This window comes from Streptopelia decaocto (assembly GCF_964273445.1).
Source record: "Streptopelia decaocto genome assembly, chromosome: 7".
Taxonomy (NCBI): Eukaryota; Metazoa; Chordata; class Aves; order Columbiformes; family Columbidae; genus Streptopelia; species Streptopelia decaocto.
The window spans coordinates 36,810,170-36,830,770 of record NC_138661.1 but is presented as its reverse complement, the minus strand read 5'-3'; the positions used below and the strand labels follow the sequence as shown (position 1 = coordinate 36,830,770).

At 45.7% G+C, this 20,601-nt stretch overlaps 1 protein-coding gene across 2 annotated transcripts in view; it reads right to left on the bottom strand.

Annotated features, from left to right (window-relative positions):
* Positions 1-249: 249 nt before the first annotated feature.
* Positions 250-20,601, bottom strand: part of GALNT16 (polypeptide N-acetylgalactosaminyltransferase 16) — a gene marked incomplete at its 5' end in the record, with an annotated part of 87,435 nt that continues 67,083 nt past the window's right edge. For both annotated transcript variants that reach the window (XM_082058740.1, XM_082058739.1), the window contains 7 exons: positions 250-1,448; positions 3,745-3,884; positions 11,749-11,865; positions 13,210-13,351; positions 14,381-14,464; positions 16,539-16,631; positions 17,598-17,724. In XM_082058740.1, the coding sequence (XP_081914866.1) occupies positions 3,747-3,884; positions 11,749-11,865; positions 13,210-13,351; positions 14,381-14,464; positions 16,539-16,631; positions 17,598-17,724 (701 nt within the window). In that variant the 3' untranslated portion in view covers positions 250-1,448; positions 3,745-3,746. The remainder of the gene's footprint in view (positions 1,449-3,744; positions 3,885-11,748; positions 11,866-13,209; positions 13,352-14,380; positions 14,465-16,538; positions 16,632-17,597; positions 17,725-20,601) is intronic.

Here is a 20,601-nt window from a genome sequence, read left to right as displayed (position 1 = left end):
GAGGAGGGCTTCTTCAGTCATTTTCAATTGATATGCCATTGTGTCCTAGAAATCTCTCTGCCAGCTTCTGCAGTATCCCTCCAGAAGCAACCCAGGAACCCAGGCAAAGAACTGGGGTATGTATATTTGGGGTAAACAAACCCAGCAAGAGACAGCGGAAAGGACCAGGCAAGAAAGGATGGAGGCTCTTTTCCAATGGGAAATGAGGGGAATAAGAACAGCCTGAAACACTTGTTTCAAAGTGGATTTTATTCCAGGCATTAAACAGATTCTGGCACATGCTTTCTTCAAGAAAAGGGAAAACAAATCTGGGCTCCACATAAATTACATCTGGCAAAGTACAACTTACACGTGAGTGGGGAAAATAAACCTTTTGAAATTGATTTCTGTGCAACAGTAGTTTCAGCTCCTCTTAAATAAAACCCCATTGGTTCACAGCACATGAAATTACATTGGGTAATCTAACACAATAACAGCTTTCTTAAGAGGTATTACCAATGCAAATGCTCTGTCTTGACAGTCTAGGGGGCTGTTTAAAGTAAACAGGAAAACAAGGGTGAGCAGCTGCTTGTTCTGACTGATAAAGAAACAAATCACTAGGCCAAATTTGAGAACTCGGTCAGTTTGCTTTCAAAAGCCCCACTGGAGTCCTGTTCCAAAAAATGGTACTGCATGGACCTTGGTGGGTAAAAAAAGAATCACAGAATCGACCAGATAACATCATTTCTCCTTCCCTTCAGTGCAAGAGAAATGCAAAGTGTGCTGATAATGCGTTTGGACTGACAAGACTGTTTATTCTGAGAAGTTTAGTTTGCCCACACTTGAAAGCAGCCTTTAGTAATGCACCTCCTTGGCCATGTGGAGGGAGGTCTGCACTGGGTCTACAGGAAGGCCCTGTGAGCAGTGCATTAGCTGACAGCAGAATAAGCCATGGGGATGTGACCTCAGGAGAACATGTCCAAAACCAGGTACAGTTAGGGCTCTGGTAGCCCCTGACTCCAGCAGCAATTTCAGTTATTGACATCCAGCATGCGCCCACTTCTTCCCTTTTCTTTCCCAGTCTGAGGCAGCTGAAGGAGGGTGTCCAACATTCAGCTGCCCCAGCTCCCAGCCCCATATGGATGCCAGCTCCCATTCTGTCAGGTGGTGAGAAGCAGTAGGAAGAGAGGCACGAATCAACACAGCTGGTCCAGGTACCTCTGCTCTGGGAGTGGTCACTAACCTCCAACGCTGGAGCCAAGCACGAAGTCAAGGGCAGTAGCCAGTGTGTTATAAGAGCCTTTTGAACCAGGGCTGGCCCAGAGCTTGGAAACTGGATACAAGCAGAGTTTCTGTGGTCTGCAGCAGTCAGGAGAACTGTTTGTAGAGGAGCTGGGTCCTAGTTCCAGCACAGTTATGAAGAAGGAACTGCAAGAAAGCAGTGGGAGCAAGGAGGAAGGAAGCAGTACCTGGTGGAGGAGTGAACACGCTGTTAGCTGCAACCCTTCAGCTGCTGGAGAGTGAAATGGGGGAAGCTCAGAAGGTCCACTTAGGAGGCATTTTGATGAAAACACGTAATCCTTTAGCACATCATTGTACACAGAGCTTACATACAGAGCCTGCTCAATGGCCTTTCACCTATCTTTGCATCAACTTCTTTTCAAGCCAGGTATGTGAGAACTTGACTGTTCCTGTCTCCTACTGCCTGGAAGTAGCATCTCCTGCATAATCTCATTTAAAAAGGCAGCTGGTAGTAGGATGGCATCTTTCTCCCCTGATGGGGTCTGTCTGCCCTGCTCTTTTTCTGTTCCTAGGCTGTTTTCTTTCCTTCTCTGCTCTTTCATGGCCTCAGTGGTTCAGGCCCAAAGCACCTCTACAAAGGGAAAGAGAAATCTCTGCAGAATCAGCGTCCCCATTCCCACACAGAAGGGTAGCTGCACCATGCTGTAAGATTGGGACTAAAAACTGCCTTTAGAGTTTTCACAGTGGGCAAATCATTCATCTGGTTAATCAGCATCAAGATGATGAGCTGACATCAAAAGTGAAGGCGGAAACAGGAAAAGAGCTCCTGCCACATGACTGATTTATTTTTTTTTAAATGAAAGAACCAAGAACGGAAAACAAATGGTCTAGTTCTCACACAAGCACTTCTGAGGACATGCAATGTATGAAGAACAGTATCTGTTCTTTTGTCAACTGTTTGGGCTAATACCAAGCCAGGAGAAAGAATGAAAAAATGATACAAACATGATTAAAAGCAGCCAGCTGTTTAGAATCCAAATGAACATCCTGTTTCTTCTACACCAGATCAGAAAGGATCCAGACTAGGAATTGCCTACTGAAGGTGGCCCCACCACCTGGTTCCCCTGCCAGGCTCTTGGATAGGAGGGTTGGTTTACAAAACCTAGCGCCAAGAGGAAAATTTTACAGATCTAGTAAGAAAAGGTAAGGTTGTGGGGATTTTTCTTTTTATTTGAATAGGAAAGTTTCTCCTGGCAAGTCTGAAAATCCACACTCAGCTACAGCTGACTGGTAACTGAGAGCAGGACTGGGATTGTGTTTGGTATTTCCAGAACACACAGGAGGGATCTCTCAGGGCAGGCCTGTACTGCGGCAGCATTTGTGCAGGAAAAGCAACTAGACAGAACAATTGGGTGGCTTGTCGTGCCAGGCTGCACTCACAAGGGCCACATGGAGCCGGAGAGCCAGCAAGAGGGTTGTGCTCCTGCCCAGCCAGCAGCAGGAAGCCTGTGATGACCCAGGGCCTGTCTCCTCCCGCCTCTCATAGCGGGGAACTGGGTGGGTTCCTGCCACTGGCCTGAGCCAAGCGCAGTTGCACTGCCAGTGTGTGCTGCCCATACAGCCCTGCACATCTCCCTCAGTGTGGGGTGCAGCAGTGCCTGGTGGCATCAGGAAGAGCAGCAAGAGAACAGTCCCAGTTTCCCCAGCATCACAAAGTGTTGGCACCCGTCTCTCAACAGCTGCACAGGAGTGTGGTACCCTGAACCCAGGTTCAGCTGAGCATGGAGGCAGGGCTGGCCTTCTACCCGTAAAAAACTGGAAGAAATAATTCAATAGGGAATAATCCCCAAAACAAGCCCTGGTTATGCTGCTAAAACAGATTGTCCCTTTTCCAGCTCTCTTGTCAGCATTGTGCCAAGCTCAGCTCATTTGGCTGTAGCGCAGCTGCTGTGGGCAGAGGAAGGAATGGGCCTGCTACAAAGAGGTTACAAAACTCAGAGTCTGCTAGTTCCTTTCGAGACCCTCCACTTGTCATGATGACCCTTCTTCTGGCCACTCCTCAGTGTGAGACACACATGCATAAATGCACGATGTTAGAGCAAAAAGCCAGGGAAGCCGAAGAGCTACCAATGTTTGTACAAGCATTGTCAAAGCTGTTGGACTGAAGGTCATGAACTCTGGATGCAGAGAAAGGAACAGATTGGGGGAGCTGCAAGGCAGCTCTGGTCACTGAGTATTGGGCTGGGTCCTCTCCCCTCTCTGGGTGCAGCTGTGCACAGACATCAGCTACAAAGGAGAGCTTAAGACAACAGATGGGAAGATTTCAACAACTCTCCTCATCCCTCTCTCACTCCAGCTTCTCCTCTGAAAAGCTCAAAAACACCAAGCGCTCAGCTGAAATGGTGGCTTGCTGATGGGCACAATGAAAACACTTAGGGTCAGACATACAAAACCATTCCTCCCTTCTCAATCGCCCTTTGTTCCCAAGGTTTCATGCACAAAGAAACAAGATCTCTGTGCTACCATCATGTTGCTTGTAGCAGCTCCCACTGTTGGCCAGGTACACCTGCTTGGCAAGGGTTGGTCACCACTCTCCCAGTCTGGTTTTCCAGGCAGAGACCGCTGACAAAGTGTTGAATGAAACTGCCTTTCATCTTCCACTTCTGTGAGAAGACAGAGAAGAAACATGCTGTTACTACCATTTCACGACAAAACTGTGACTTCAAGTTGAAGGAGAAAGGTTGAGCATAAACCTCAAATAAACCCCAACAACTAGGGAGACTGAAAATTTGGGTGTGGGCAGCACCTCCAAAGCACTGGTCTCCTGTATTAACAACACCTGGAGTTTGAGTTTAGCTGAATTATAGGGCTAGATATTCAGAAGCATCTAGAGCACAGACAACACAAAAATCAGCAAGCAGTGGCATTTCCAAAAGCATATTATATTCACAGTTTCCCTTCCATTCTTTGTCGTGCATCTAGGCACCCAGATACCTGTCAAAATCTAAAACCCCTCAATGGTCTCTTTCCAATCCATAGAAAGCAAAGCATTAAAAGCTCTCCCAACATGGAAAGCAATCCATCAACAGAAAGCAAAAATCACACTTCTTGCTGCTTGACTAGATCGTATCTATCTCTCTTCCATGTCCCTTCATCTCTTCTTGCATCAAATTCAAGATTTTTATTAGCACTGCATTGAAAGCTCTCCATAGCTCTGCACACTTCTCAGCTCTTCTTTCTAATCTTTTCTGTCTTGCCTACATTGGAGTTTATAAGTGTCCATTTGGCAACTTCTTGGTACATATTCCTCTAATCCCTACAGTGCTGTCCTCTGGGTTTGCTCACCTCAAAGCATATCCACAAGGTCCCACATGCAACCCTTTCCTGAAGGTTCACTTTGGTTGTGCTGTTTTCCAGGAAACAAAATATATGTCTTAACATTGAATTGCAAATTCTGCTGAGAAAGGGCTGTACCTTCCACCCCTGCTGGAAAGAACTGAGGCCATTGTGGCTGATAGTGAGGAGGAAAAAAGAAGTAGAAATGAGTCTGTGGACTTGGGATCTCCCAGGTGAGGCCGAACCATTTCCCTCCAGTGTAGCACAGCTGAGATCAGGAGGTTATTGGACTGAGTGATCCAGGCTCTGGGAATTTTCTCATCCCTCTTTTCAGTCACAGGGACGACCCAGTTAGAATTATGGTCTGGATGCTCAGTCAGTAAACAGCTTAGAAATATTATAAGGATGTATTGGCTAACCCACAAGACTGATGAAGAAAAAGAAACAGCTTGACAACAGCTTAACTGATTGACCTCAAGGCTGCTGCAGAATATGCAAAGAGAATTAAAAAAATCCTGCGATATCTGGACATCAAAACCCACCAACACTTTAATTCTTGGGTAACACAGTAAACCAATTGCCACATCTGCATCTGGGCAGGAACAACCCCAGGTTCCAGTATAGGTTGGGAAATTACATATTAGAGAGCAGTGTAGGGGAAAGGGACCTGGGGGTCCTGGTGGACAGCAGGATGACCATGAGCCAGCACTGGGCCCTTGTGGCCAGGAAGGCCAATGGCATCCTGGGGTGTATTACAAGGGGGGTGGTTAGTAGATCGAGAGAGGTCCTCCTTCCCCTCTACTCCGCCCTGGTGAGACCACATCTGGAATATTGTGTCCAGTTTTGGGCCCCTCAGTTCAAGAAGGACAGGGAACTGCTGGAGAGGGTCCAGCATAGGGCAACAAAGATGATTAAGGGAGTGGAGCACCTCCCTTATGAAGAAAGGCTGAGAGAGCTGGGTCTCTTTAGTTTGGAGAAGAGGAGACTAAGGGGGGACCTTATTAATGTTTATAAATATATAAAGGGTGAGTGCCACAAGGATGGAGCCAGGCTCTTCTCAGTGGCAAACAATGATAGGACAACGGGCAATGGGATCAAGCTGGAACACAAGAGGTTCCACTTAAATTTGAGAAGAAACTTCTCAGTGAGGGTGACAGAACACTGGAACAGGCTGCCCAGGGAGGTTGTGGAGTCTCCTTCTCTGGAGACATTCAAAACCCAACTGGACATGTTCCTGTGCGACCTCACCTAGGCGTTCCTGCTCCAGCAGGAGGATTGGACTAGATGATCTTTTGAGGTACCTTCCAATCCCAAACATACTGTGATACATCCTGTGTGGTTTAAGACATTCAGATATGTTCACACATTGCTGGCAGCTTTCCTCCAAATCTGTGTGCTGGTTCTATGTCTTGGAGGGCAGGCCAGCTGCAAAGCCCAAAGTAACCTGTTGCTCCTGTATCATATATTCCTTCAAGACTAAATACCAGAGGCAGGATCACTTCGCCAGCACCCCGCACCCTGTCTGACAGGACACCACTAAAGGAGAGAAGCAGAAAGAAGCTAGTTTTAATAAGCAAGGGGGAAGAGGAATGTAGTGACAATGGGGAGGAAGATGCAATGCAGTCTGTGCACTGCAGTGCCCTCACCAGCTGCTGCAGCCCACTGCCCGCACAGGTCCCAGAGCTATCCGAGTCTCATCTGGCAGAAGTCTCCCTACAAAGAGCTGAGGAAGAGTTAATATCATAAAGCAGCAGCTGTGTTGATGGAGTGGAAAGCAGGAGGTGTCCTTCCCTGGGAAGCAGCACACTGTGCCCAGCTGGTGTGACCTCTGCACAATGGCCTCCTCACCACTGTTTTTCATGGTCACAGACACTTCAGTGAAGGGCCTCTTGACCTTCTCCAAAGCACACTTACTGTGTAAAGGGGAACTCTTCCTTGCCTTCCATCCTTCCTCTGCCACTCTGTACTTGTGAATTCCCAGCCTCCTCCTTCACCTTCCCCAGTGCATGTGCTAGAGAACACCCACCAGCCATCTCTGCCACACACCCCACAGCTCTCCAGAAGACTCCCCTGTAAAGGAGTGTGCTGTTGTCAGATTTGAGAGGGAGGACCAGGGAAATTACCAAGAGACACTGTTTTTCTTCTCCCCACTAGCCACTCAGGAGAAAACTAGCACCACTGGGAGGCTCGTTAATGTTATTTCTCCACATCAGAGACCCCCTGCCATTCCATCTCTCCATGCTGAGCAGGTACCCGCTGTGATGTCTGCAGGGAGAGTCCACAGCAACAGACGCAGCAGGACGCCAGCAAACACTCACCAGAGCACATTTGCTGCTGCTGCTAACAAAACACACCAAATCAATCAGCCTCTCAATGAATCACACTGATTTTCAAGTCACTCCAGATTCCTATGTTCAACAGAAAGTGGGGTAAGGATGGGGAAGGAGGAGGAATGCTGAAAAGGTGACAACGTTGAACGTAAGGCTGATCCGGGCTGCAGAGAGATGGCATGCCTGGAGCTATTATAAAGCACACTGACAGTAAAAGGGAAATTAGGGCTCCTCATCTCACATGGAAGTGGTATTCTCAGAATTACGGATTCTGCCCTTTCTGGTCAGAAACTGTGCTTTGCTGCCCTCCGTGAGATACCAGATCAACTCCCCTGACCGCACCTGAACCTTTCATGAGATCGCCTCACTGACTGCCAGGCCCCAGGATGACTCAGAACAGCTCAGCACCTAATCCTGTAGGCACACATCATATCTCAGACCCTTGAGGAGGGCGGGCAGTAGGAATGGGTGGAGATAGGATGCTCATCTTCCACCATCAGCCACCTAGAGCACCTTAGGCTAAACTGGTCACCTGGTGACATAATTCTGGAGGTACACAGGTACCAAGGTATGAGCACCTCCTGGGCAGGCCCAGCTTTCTCCACAGAACACAAGGACAGCCTGGACAGCTAACTCTTAAATGACAGTGATGATGCCCATCTTTAGGAAAAACAAACAGAGTAGATACATCCTGCATGTGCAGCCAAACATTACAGTGAATCCTATGCTCTCCTCTCCTACACCCAGACATTACGACTCGCCTGTACTTGGAAGGAAAGCTTTTGGAAGATATAAGCATTGCACAATCTGAAAAATTTTGGCCTGAAAATCTTCCTTGGTCTCCTGTTCTTGTGCAGATGGAGATAATACAGTTTACTGGTTATAGCAGGTTTGGAGTGGAGATGGAAAAATAAGAATCCATATTTTCTTTGAAATATTGTGTCTTGATCCTCTTCTCCAACACTGGCCAAAAACTTGCCCAGTTTTTCATAAAGCTCTCTCCCCATCTTTATTATCTATCATTGTAAAGTACTCTGAGGTGACTGGATAGAAGCACTCCATGTGCAATTACTAACAAAAAAGTCAGAAATAGCCAGTCCTCTTCTACCCAATATATGCAAGAGCTGAAAGTGTTTACACTAGTGTAATTTTTCAGCGTAATCAAAAGTCAGGTGCTTTCAAAACAGACAGATTTTCACTCCTTCTCTTTTCCAATAGTCTATATAAAGTTGCATTTGTCTGCACTTTGAGTAATGTGATACACTGAGAAGCAAGGTGGGAAAAAATTCCCAATCACATCCAAAGGCACACAGGATTTCAAATACTGTTTGTCTCACAAGAAAACTTAGCGTCCTCATTTTCAGGCTGGGGTCACATTCCTTCAGCACATTTTAATGAAATATGTCTGTTTAATAGGATTTCTCAGCACACTTCTTGTTCTGTTGGGAAATATCATGCCAGTGTTTCTCATTTTCAGTCTCTTGTTTTAGTGTCTGACTCTCACTTTGTCTTCCATTTGTCCTCACTATAATACAAATTAAAACACCACTCCCACTGTCAGTCAGAGCCAAAACCAAAGCTAAAGGCAATAATTTATTGTGCATTCATCTAAAAATGTGATTCTCCAAATAACATTATGGATAACATCCATCTGGTTTGAAATCTAGTTCTGATTATGCAGAATAGCTCTTGGCTGGTCTTCTGCTAGCAGTGCCAGCTGTTGCTGTTGAATGATCAATGGGATCATGGTGCCAAATAGATTTTGGTCCCAGTTCCTTTCAACCCAAGGGAGAATAGTCTAACAGAATCGAAAAGCATCTAAAGTTTTACCATTGTCTCATATACTCCTACTTGCAAAATTCTAGACTTAATTTGAAGTAATACTCTAGATACAGATCATAATACTATAAAGCCTCTGCCAGAGTATTACATATATGTTAGAAGGACTGTTGTTATCACTCAAAAGTAACAAAAAAGTTATCTGCCCTGCAGACACGCTTAATGCACAACAGCTGTGTAGCACAGGCACAGATTCAGCATGCTTGAAAGCAGAAAAAATCTTTAGGAGCTGTATGGTGCTGCTGTAAGCATCTAACCAATTTGTTCTGGTGACACTAAAAAATGAAGTCATCATGTGCCCCATCTTTTGTCAGAAATCTTGCTTTTGCATCACTCAGACACAGACATGAAGTCTAGATCCAGAAAAGTCCAAACGCCTTCTGCCACAGACCTCTGATGACAGTGACACCAGACATGTTCAAAGCTGGTCTTTCATCATGCCACTGTCTCCTCTTAAGGTATTGTAGGTGTCATGCTGGTTGCCCTGGCTCATCCCCTTCCACTCAGACCACCTGCTTGGGGCTCTTGCTTGCCACTTCCACCTCTCTGAAGTAGCTGAGCTTCCCTTCCTGCACTCCCACTCGGCCCCTCTGACTTTCTGAGAAGCCTGCTTGAACTGAGGAGTGGCTACACCCACGTGTAGTTTGAGAACACTGCTCTCCCTCAGCACTCATACTTTGGGCTGCAAGTACCCATGAGGAGACAGGCAAGTTGCAGGGCAACTGAGGGAGTTTGTTCCCTCCAGCTTTCCTCTTTCCTTTCGCACTTCAAAGTTTCTACAGCAGTGGTGATCTCCTTGAAACTCAGCCTCGCAAATGTCAAGAGCTGGGCTTGGGTGACATTCTGGGCAAGGGGTTCTGTAAACTGCCAACCCAGGAAGAACAAGACTCCTTCTCTGTCTTGGCTCTCTGTTGCCAGAAACATGTCTTGTTGGCCCAGACATACGTTCTCAAATGACCTCCACAAAAGCTGTCAGCTTCACTTTCTATTCTGGCTAAGACCCAGCAGAGAAAGAGTCAGTTCCCAAAGTGAGCAGAAATTATTGCACTAGATGCCCGTGGCCCCTCTAGAAAAGAGATGGAGGAGAGAGAATGGGATAGTTTGCAAAGATGACTGACTTCAAGCTAAGTAAAATCCAATGTCAGTATTAGCAACAATTACTGTTGTGTTTAAGGAAGGAAGGGACCATAACAACATTCCCCAAGAATACAACAAACTGGAGCACTGCAAGTGAAACTGGCTCAGAAGTAGAAATCTGGAATGGGAGTTCGGGACTTCCAAAAAATCCCCAATGTTTCAGACCATTTCAAACCAAATTAGATTAAAAACTCAAATGCACTCCTCCCAACTCATGCCCACGTCATCCCTTCAACCACAAGGCAGTTTGGAATGGCAGCTGTGATTCAAATTAGTCTCTAATTATTTGAAATGCTTTAACAAAATCCTTGCTTACAGTCAGCTGGCTAAATCATCTGCTCGGTCAAGTCCTTGATTTAAGTGCAGTTTGTTCACGTAAGGTAATGGAAAACAACAGCTCACATCCTTAAGCGTGTGTGCATGTCTTTATAATGAGGCTGTATATAATCAACACATCAAGGCTCAATAAATCCTATTCCATCAGCAGAATGAGCCTGCTTGTGTTAGCCTGGATTAATCTCTCTCTGGCTAATAATGCTTGCACTCCTCCTCCCTTCAGGGGACCCTTGTCCTTCCATGACAGGGGAGGTGGGGAAAGACAGCTGATTTTGGCAGCTGCTAGAGTCCTCTCTGCTGACAGGGAAGAAAATGCTGGAAGGCACCTAAGGAGAAGCTAAGTGACCTAATTACACAGCAAGGGGGTGAGTGATTACCAACAAGTAAAAGAAGCAGGCAAGCACAGCCCACTGGGGATATCCTTGCAAGCCTAATCCGAACTCAGAGTTTTCCCAGCGTATTCATGGTGACAACTCTTCAAGAGATTTCTGCATTAACCAGCCCTCAAGAGGAAAGTCTACACAGGCTTTCCACAAATGGGCAAGATTGGATTTCAGTGCTTTCTTTCAGGAAGAAATCCAGAGATTCGTATAGCATTTGAACATACTGACAAAAGAGGATGCTGCTGAAGACTGGTAGCAAGCTGAGCCGTCTCCTACCTTTGGGCTATCAAAAAAATAACACAGAGCCAGCATGGCCTTAGATGACTGAAAATGTGTTCTGTCTTGGTGTAGAGAGAAGCACAGGATTTAAGGATAAAAAAAGCCCAGTCCACTGTTTGCCAGTGCTGCTTTGTCACCTGCTGTGTTTTGCCCAATTCTGCTAAAAAAGCACATGACATCTCTGTGAGGGCACCCTGTGCCATCAAAGAGGCCATCTCTTACCTGGTGCCATAAGGCAAAATGACTTATGTGTCCTGACAGATCAGGGATGCACATCTTTGAAACAGCATAAGAGTCACGGAGCTGCATTTTGTTGGGAACAGTGCTGCTGTGTTTTTTTCCTCAGGGAGCAGTTTGGGCAGAACATACGGTGCTTTATGTCAGTCAGTATTTCTCAAATGAGTTGAACGCATTCTGTTTTAAGGGTCTGTTCACATGTCCAAAGACAGCACCAAGAATACAGTTCTTTCACTTGTAAATAAGTAAACAAACAATAGCACACACCGCCCTTTCCCTGGGTATCTTAAAGCATTTGCTGCTTATCTACCCCTCTCTGATGCTGTGCTCCATCCATGCACTGATCTGGGTGAACATAAATGTATCCAAGGAGTGAAGTCGGGGTGCTGCTGAGCTGGACCTAACCACGCTGCTGAGGGCCCAGGCAGAGCAGATACCCTCAGATACTCTTTTGGTCTGCGCTCCCCACTTTGGTCGCGGGACATCTCATACATCCAAGCTTATGAAACACGTTAGAGAGGGAGGTGCAGAAGATGGAAGGGACTTTTATACACTTCGATAGTACTAGATTTGCCACTGCAGGTTGCACTGATGTAGGAACACTGGTATGTGGCAAGGAAGGGATTAAAAACAGGTGCACAGTTACCTACCTGTCTGACATCTTTTTGATTGCAGGCTTCCAGTGTGATGTGAGAGCCCGTAGAGAAGGAGGTAATGGAAAGACACTTGTCCTGCTGTCTAATTAAAGGGTCACTGAATACCCACTCCTTTGGCATAAGGAAAAGAAAGGTTCCATTAGGATCATAACAGTGATCAGATGAGGGAGAGTTTTTTCTGTCAAACATTTCAAAAACCTGTATCCTTTGTTCAGCTCTTACCAAAGGCTCCCTGGGAAGACTACAGCAGCAGTCTTCACTGATCAGAAGTTTATGCTCAGGCTTGGTGTATCATGACTATTTCAAAGCCTGCAGTTGGCTCCCCTCACCATCTGAGCAGTCTGATTAACCTTAGATCCCATGCAACTCCCTGCCCCGCAGCTTTACAGAATCCTACAAAGCAGGGAGGACCCCAAGCCTTGATTCACATGATGTGCAACTGCTTTTGCATACTTTACATAGCAGACATGTTCTGTAACAGGTACCTGGGACCTATAGATTGTAAGCAAAGCAAAACACATGCAAGCATATTCATGGGCTAACATGTGCACATAAAGCACAAGTCACTTCATTTTACCCTCCTCTTAGTAGATGGATACCCAATCAACCATTATTACTATACTTTTCCCAAGGAAGAAATACAAAATGCAATAAGTTTCAGAGATTTCAAATGGTAATGACATGGAACAATGAGTCACATTAAATGGCATGTTGAATGCTGGCTGCAAACTAGTTTTCAACATTTAACAGATGTGAATATGTATTTTCTGGCATAAAATATCCTACTGTGACCCTTAACTTTCTCAAGCTGCTTCCAGTAACCAAAAGAAGAGGCTGAGCGCAGATCTTCAGCTGGTATAAACCAGCACTGCTCCACTGCAGTTAGGAGAGCTGCACCAACCAAATTACTGCAGCTGGGGTCTTGGCTATTTAAACTTTATTTGGGCTTTCTACTGAAATCTATCTGTAAAACTGCACAATTCAAGCCATCTACAGCTACAGCAGACCAAGGAACATTTCTGATCCTGCGAAAATCTCTTACCCACATGCCAGGGTACTAGCCAAGCACAGCCAAGGACCAGTTCTAATGGGCTGGGCGATGAAGCAGAGCACACCCAAATGACAATGTGACTAGGAACAGCTACATCACTCAAACCCCGGTTGCACAACTACTGCACAGACTAGCCACACCCCTGAGCATTAAGCGCAGCTTACTGCCTTTGAGTGATGAAAACCTTCCTACTCTATGCCTGACTGCTGGATCTTGTGAGTCAACAGAGCTCGAAGAGATGGGCACAGCTTCTTTTTCTGCTTACTATTAAAATCATTAACAGGGCCAAATTCTTCCGTCTTTCACTTCTGTACAAACTCAACAAGGCCAGCGATGCCTTTTCATTCTCCAGTAATAAAAAGGGCAGAAGCAGGAACAAAGCACCAAACAGAAGCCTGCCTTACCTGAGTGACAGGTGGATTGCTCACAGTCCCTTTACAGTTTCCCATGCCAACCAATGTATTCCCTGTGGTATCCTGTGCTTGAGACTCCAGGCAGTTTCCTCCTTGTTTAATTATTCCTGGAATCAACTCCTTTTCAGGAATCCTTGAAGTAAAATGACAGTTGCATGGCACTTCATACATAGAAATGTCCGAAGCACTTTCACATTTATGAGGGCATACTTGGCCCCTGACTGAAACACAGACCCCTTTATTTGACAGAAAATGAACAATATCATGCTGTTCACTGCAAATGTCTGAAGGAGGCAAAAGCCAATGGAGAACTGGGTCAGAGGGCTGATACCCTTTTGTTTTAGAAGGCATTACAGGATCTTTAGGTTTACCCCAAGCAGTTCAGAGTCATGCCTCTTCTGAAAGAGGCCATTGCCAGTAAAAAGCCACATCCACACTGATTTATCCTCCTTTTCCCTCCCCCTTTTCCAGAGTCTTCCCCCCAGTGCTAGCACATATTCATTATCTCATTGGTAGCAATACAGGAAAGATCTGTCAAGGCCAGACTACAGCTGGATGTTTTAGCCTTGACCCATGTTAGCCACAAATTTTGCTTGGCTGAGATGTGAAGATGTGTTGCCAGGGTGTGTTAGCTAGAAAGTGCTAAACACACAGCTCTATCCAGGCCTCCTCGCAGCAGAGCAATGACATGACACTACAGCATCCCGACCTGGGGCAGGGGAAGCCACAGGCACATCTGGTTCTGGCATTCATTGGGGCTTTCTCTGAACCACCTGCACCTCTGCACTAAGGCTGTCCAGCTCTGCCTGGCTCAACTACCTCCAGGCAGAGCATCCAACAGGCACAGACCAAGCCATAACTGGGAGGGATGTAGTGCTCTGGCACTTGTCTACACCCTGCACCTCTGAAAACACCACTGTTGCACATCTCTGAGGGACAGAGCAGAGGGCTCCCAGAAGCAGGAGCAACAAACCTTTTGCAGGGTTGTTGTGATGATACAAGCCAGGAAATCACAGAAGGTTTCTCACCAAAAAGAAGAACAGCAGAAAACCTTTTCTGAGCAGAAGTCTCTTTTTTGCCTGCTGCCACCAACGCTCAGCTGCTCATTATGACCCACCTCCCAGATTCTTCAGAAATTTCTGCAGGTGGAGAACTGACTCACTTGAGCTCAGGGTAGACGTTCTCCAGATACCACTGGAAGGATTTACAGTTCAGTTTGCGTCGCTGCTCCACTCGGTCTGCAACACTGGAAACACAGGCAGGTTGTTGAGGATAAGGTAGTAAACAGGAGGGAGGGGAACAATGAAGATTGGCCAGGAGGTTTGGAGGGAGACTACACAGCTTTTTCCTATTACTTATTCTCCCACATAGTTGTTGCTGGGTTCAGAGAACTAGCAGTAACCTGAGGTGAAAAGGAGGAGAGAGGCAAGTGGCAGGAAATAGAAAAGGAAGACATAAACACCTCAAATGCAATACTTGCACTTCCTTTGGCCCAGAACGATGGCAGGGCCCAGGTCCTACAGTGTTAAATACTACATTGCAGTAAAACTACTGTAGGGCCTAGAAAGTGTTTCTGCCTCTGGGTGCCCCTGTAGGGGCACAGCATGAGACTGGCACAATGATTAGCTCCTGAAAAGGCCTACAAAGTGTTTGTCCTCAGTTATATATGAACAGTCCACCTATGTGTGCTAGAGCAGATCTCTAGCTCATGGCAGCAGCTCTAGGCTCAATTTGCTTTCAAGCAGTTTTGGCAAAGGGAAGAATTATAAGGGGAAATTAGCTCAATATCTCAGTAACTGCTGCAGCAGTCTTCCCACTGCTGATTTGCTTGGCTTTAGCTGGCTGAAGAAGAGGACTTCCCTCAAGTAGCCCTACTGAGCAGTGACACTAGGGACTCTACTCTTCAAGCTATAACACTACATTTGTGTGTTGGGAAGGACTTTCAACTGTACACCCACTCCTTGCCATCCTCAGCCCACAAAGGCCACTGTACTGCCCATACCTCTGGAGAATGTACTTAGATCCTACATTCACAAGAAAATTATGAGGAATTTTAGGTCCAGTTGACAGTGATGGTGTCAGAGGCATTTGCATCCTAAAATCTAGATTCAATGCAGGTTCACAGGGCTGTTACTACAGGTCGAGAAATTGCCTGAAATCAAATCCTACAGCTCTGCACCAGCTTTTATTCAGTCAATGTTGCCAGTAAAGCCAATAGGAAGTCTGTGTGAACAAAAACTGCAGGTTCTGGCCCCAAAACACGAGCAATAGATCCATGTCCAATATGCAATAGTCCAGCTTCCTTCACAAGCAGCAGGGTTACTTGCTATTTGGTCCCAGCCAAGCTGCTGCAGCCAGCTCATAGACAGATAAATTAGGTAGGCAAAGCTATTTGTTCAAAAATATGTAATGCATCATAATAAGCCACCACAACATACAACAAAAAACCAAAAGTCTGTGTCTGTCAGACCAAACCTGCTTGACATCAAAAAAGCAGGAGATGCATCATTACACTAATACAACAATTGTCACTCATTCACAGGCAGATATAACCCACAGATACACACGACTCCTGGGATTTTTGATGTTTATTTGGGAGTCATAGGGGTTCACAGCACAGAGAGAAAGCTCTCCCCTCATCTCAGGTTTTGGTGTCCACCACTGATTTCTGGGTCACAAAGAATGCTTAAGTGTATAACAGTGAAACCCACGTGGCCTGGAGACAGCTTTAGCAAAGGTGCTGTAAGAAGCACAATACTGCACAGAAGTGGGCTCAGCATGTGCTGGAGACAAGTCACAACCTGATTGTCTTTCTGAATGAGAGGTCTCACCATTGGCCATGCACTCTCCTGCCCTACAAACCAGGCAAACCACCCATTCACTCATTCGGAAAGAGGGGAGCACATCTAGTGCAACCAGCCCCACCTGCCAGCTAGCTGTGCTTGCCCCGGGATTCTGCATCCACACAGGAACTTTGGATCAAGCTCTAGTAACTGCACAGCTCACATTTCCAGAGCAACTGCACGCTGTGTTAGAAAAATTCTTATCTACCCACTTTAAATGTCTGGCCTTTTAATTTAATTACAGATCCCTTCAGCCTTCTGCTAACAAATTATTTATGCAGGGTTACTGGGGGGAAAAATAAAGTGAATTAGAAGCAAACCTTGTTAGCCAGACACTCAAGCTGCAACTGCCCTGGCAAGCCAGCCATTCAGAGCATCTCTGTTTCCCACGCTTAGCCCCATAGAAGATCAAAAAGCTATTTCTTGCTAGCTAGGGGCTTACCAGAGACCTCCTACCAAGGTTTGGGAGCAGCTTACCTTCCAAACGACTTCCCAATGGCAGATGGCCGGGCCTCATAGTAGTACTGCTTGTATTCATCCATCCACACCTCTGCTGTGCGCTTGGTGTTCCTGGATGGGGAGGAAGATGTGCTTTGCTAAGTGCTGCTGGAGAACCTGCCCCCCCAGAAAGCAGGCACTGGGTGGGCAGACCCAAGGCCTGTTTGCCAGTAGGGAGTGGAGGACAGTCCCAAACATGAAACGCAGTGGACAGTAGGAATGGCTATAGATTGAATGTGTTGAATCTACAGAGCCTTGCAATGATGCTTCAGTTCAGAAGTTGAAATTTTAACAGCCATAGTTTACCACGATTTTTTCACACATGCTTCTTCTCCAGAGACACCTGGACCAACTGTGACCATCACCCTGCTTTACAGTACCACTTTCCGCAGATTAGAATAACATAATGAAATAATTCAGCTTGGAAAGCACCTCTAGGTATCACCGGGTGCATCCTCCTGCCCAAGCAGACTAACTTCAGGTTAGGTCATGTTGTTCAGGGTCCTGTCTGGTTGAGTTTTGAAATCTTCAAGGATGGAGATTTCATGACCTTTCTGGGGCCCTGCACCAGTGCTTAACTGCTCTCATTGTGAAGCACTTTGCCTCATCTTTTTTCTCTTCCCATCTGTCCTGCAGTGGAAGTTGTCCTTAGGGCCTGTCTCAGAGCACATATAGCTGAGAAGGATCCCTGGACTCAAAAGTAGCTTGGAGACAACAGAGACATCTAAGGACTGCTGATACACAGGCACATGTCACAGGGCAGTACCCACAAATGCCCAGGGTCTCCCTCTGGGGTACCAGTCCTTACTCCTCCATTGCAGACTGAGGAAGAACAAGATGCATTAATACAAACGAGACAGAAGGGAACAGGTTTTGTTCACAGAAAACAGCAACTCATTCTTCCCTTGAGAACAGATGCTCAGCCACAAGCTGTTGTTCTTTGTCATCAGTCAGAAAGATAGCAAAGAATTCAGGCTTATTCAGACATGCCCAACATCAAGGTGACTTGGCTACCGCCAGGAACTACCCAACACCTACTTGATGTAAGTCAGTGCGTTGCCCTCAGGGAAGTCATAGGGATGGCGTTTCCTGAACACATGTCCCACTCGACTGCAGGGAACGATCTCCAAGCTGCCACCGCACATCCACACTCGGAAAGAGAGTTCTGAAAGAGACCCCGAGAGTTACACAGCTGCAGGCAGATAGGCAGCATTTCCAAGAAGCGCAGCTTCAGCAGTGTGCCTAAAAACCTTGCCTCTCTGCTCTAGATGTATTGCCTGCAAGAGCAACACCAGGAAAAGAAATGGCATGGTGAGAGTGGAAAAACTGTCTTCCCTTTCTTAAAATGGAGGCCAACCTTGTGGCTCAGAGACTTCCAAGCCTTCTTCAGTCCCACTCCTCTCTTTGGTCCCCTGAGCATTTCAGTGAGACACCTTTCCTTTTGACGAGGTCCTTGGGGTTGCTGTCAGCTCTTCATGATGGCATTTGGCAACAGAATGAGATCACCCCCACACCCACCTTGTTTTGGACTTCTGTAACCCTTCAGTCCTGCACATGGATGGAAGAAAAAAATAAGAATTCACTGTGTAAAGCAAAACATTAGAAGAAGAAAGGGAGTTTAGGAGACACAGAGAAAGGAGAGAACAAGATGGAGGCATAGGAAGTGAGTCCATGTCTAGAGCAGAGTCCTCTCTCTCATACCTCCATGTTATCTACCCTACAGTATCTTGTTGTTCTTTTCCTGTTTGGCTCTGTTAACAAAAAAACAAAACAAAACAAAACAACAAAACCGTGGATGACTGGGTTAGAGTTTGTCACCAGTTGCCTCTGCTGAGGGAGCTACTGATAGCAGCAACCAGTCTAATGCTGTGACTTATAACAATATGAAGAGAACTCTGCTCCTTGAAGAAATCCAGCTGGCCCTGAAGCTAAATTCAGCATTTTGTTAAAAGATTAGAAGAACATGGACCTTTGATGTACAGGCGCTTGCTTGCATCACAGAAAAGATGTGACCTTGCTCAAGCTTACAGGTCTGTCCTCACAAGTTTAATAACTGCCACACCAGAGGGATTTTCCACTTGTATTTCATGTGGCAGTGAGAAGAAGGAAAATGAAAATTAGCTGGTAGTCTGCTAGTCCTTACCAAAAGGGCTTCTGATTGTGTAGACTGATTACTTCAAAAATTTTACCCAGTTGGGATCTCCCTCCAGTAATGCCTGAATTGTGAGTCTCTGATGTTTAGAAATTAAAAAGAAATTATGTATCCAGCTCTAACAGCTATTTTAAGCATGTATACAGACTAACATCTTCCCCACCTTCATCTTTCTTCATAGCTTTCCTCTCTAGCTCCTGGGAAAGATTGTTTAAACAGTGTGGTTGGTGGGGCAGGGAAGCTGGTGTATTTAATTTAGCTTCTAAGTAAAAAACCCGTTTTATTAGACTGTATTTTGTGTTATTTCTTACTAGCTCTTGTCTCTCCCTGACTCTTCCTTTATTATTTTCAGTCTCTTTTCAACAGGGAGTTCCAGCTTTGACAAGAAGAAGAGCTTTAAAAATTAAAAAAAGGTCAAGACATAAGTTTTTGTCTAGTGTGTCCAGCTGGCGTTTGCTATCTTGGAATGAGGTTCTGACTCACTCTGGCCTATAACAAAAACAAAACTCTCAATCTAGCATGTGAAACTTAAAGTGATGTCCCAAGAGAAGATTCCTCACGCCGTATTGGTGCCTTAGGCAGACACACAGACTGCATGTCCAGGTTTGTAAATGACAGAAATCTTTAAAGAGGGGGTGAAAAAATGCAGATTTTGGACATAGAAGAGAAAATAGAGATCAAGCATAACTTATTAAGGCATTTCATCCATCCTCTGAAGGAAAGCATAGGAGAACTTTTTGGCTGTATATTTTCCAGGACGTGACCTAGTCCATATGTGTTTTAAATGACTTAATCACTGTGGCTTTTCCCCATCACAGTGGAGAAAAAAAAGGGGTTTACCAGCTCACATCCAGCTGGAAGGATATTTAGGGAACTGGTAGTTGCTGCCTGATCATTTCTGTGTAGCTGTTGTGTGTGTAGAGCTTATCCGGCCCTGAGCCCTTCCCATACATTCTCTTACCCTGTTTCCTCACAGGAAAAAAGTTTCATAGAAGTCCTTTATTTAAAACAGCCTTTGTGGGCAGGAAATGGCACATCTCACACACCCAAATCAGTCAGAACCACTTTCCCACCTCACTTGCAAATGATGACCTTATCCAAACAGTTCCTTTCCACTCAAAACTTGTAGTAAAAAGTCTTTCAGAACATTATCAACATTTTTCGTTGCTCACAAAATCTAATTTTCAATTAAGCATGGAAAACATTTTTTAAGAGGGTAAATTAGCCATTCTGAATACTTCAAGGAAAATTAATACTTTTTGTTGACAAATGCAGGTTGGTTTCTACCCCTCTGCCATGAAACAGCAACAGGCTCCATGCAGAAGCCACTGGTTGATTTGTTGTCTCACATTATGCTGAAGAGCTGAACAAAAGTCAGTTTTAAAGAAGAAAATTGGTCTGTTTTTTTTTGAAAATACCTTCCCATTGCCATCTTCACAGTGGTGGTGTGGCAATGTGGCCCAGGGGGAGGCTTCATTAAACAGAGCACTGTGCACTTAGCTTTGCTCTCTTAAGTGAAGAATGGAGGTGCACAATAAGAGACAAGCGAGGGAGACAACGAATTTACAGGGAAACCACTCAACAAGGCAAAACTGGCAAGTCCTGTACACCTGGCCCAGTCCCACACAGCCTGGCCAAGCCACTGCCAGGCTTTACAAGAGAAATTTGAAGGCAAATGAAGTAATTTGGTGCAAGAAGGGCTGTGGGTGTGTGGGTAATCTACTGCCACTTACAGCAGAGAGATCTGCTTAGCATCAAGCTACTGACATATGCAGCGAACAACAACACTGGGCTCCCAGGTGGGCAGAAGCAGACAACCAAAAGCCTAAGAAATATTATTTCTTCATCTGTGGGGTTTACAGCTTTTTACATGGTTTCCGCTCAGAGGCT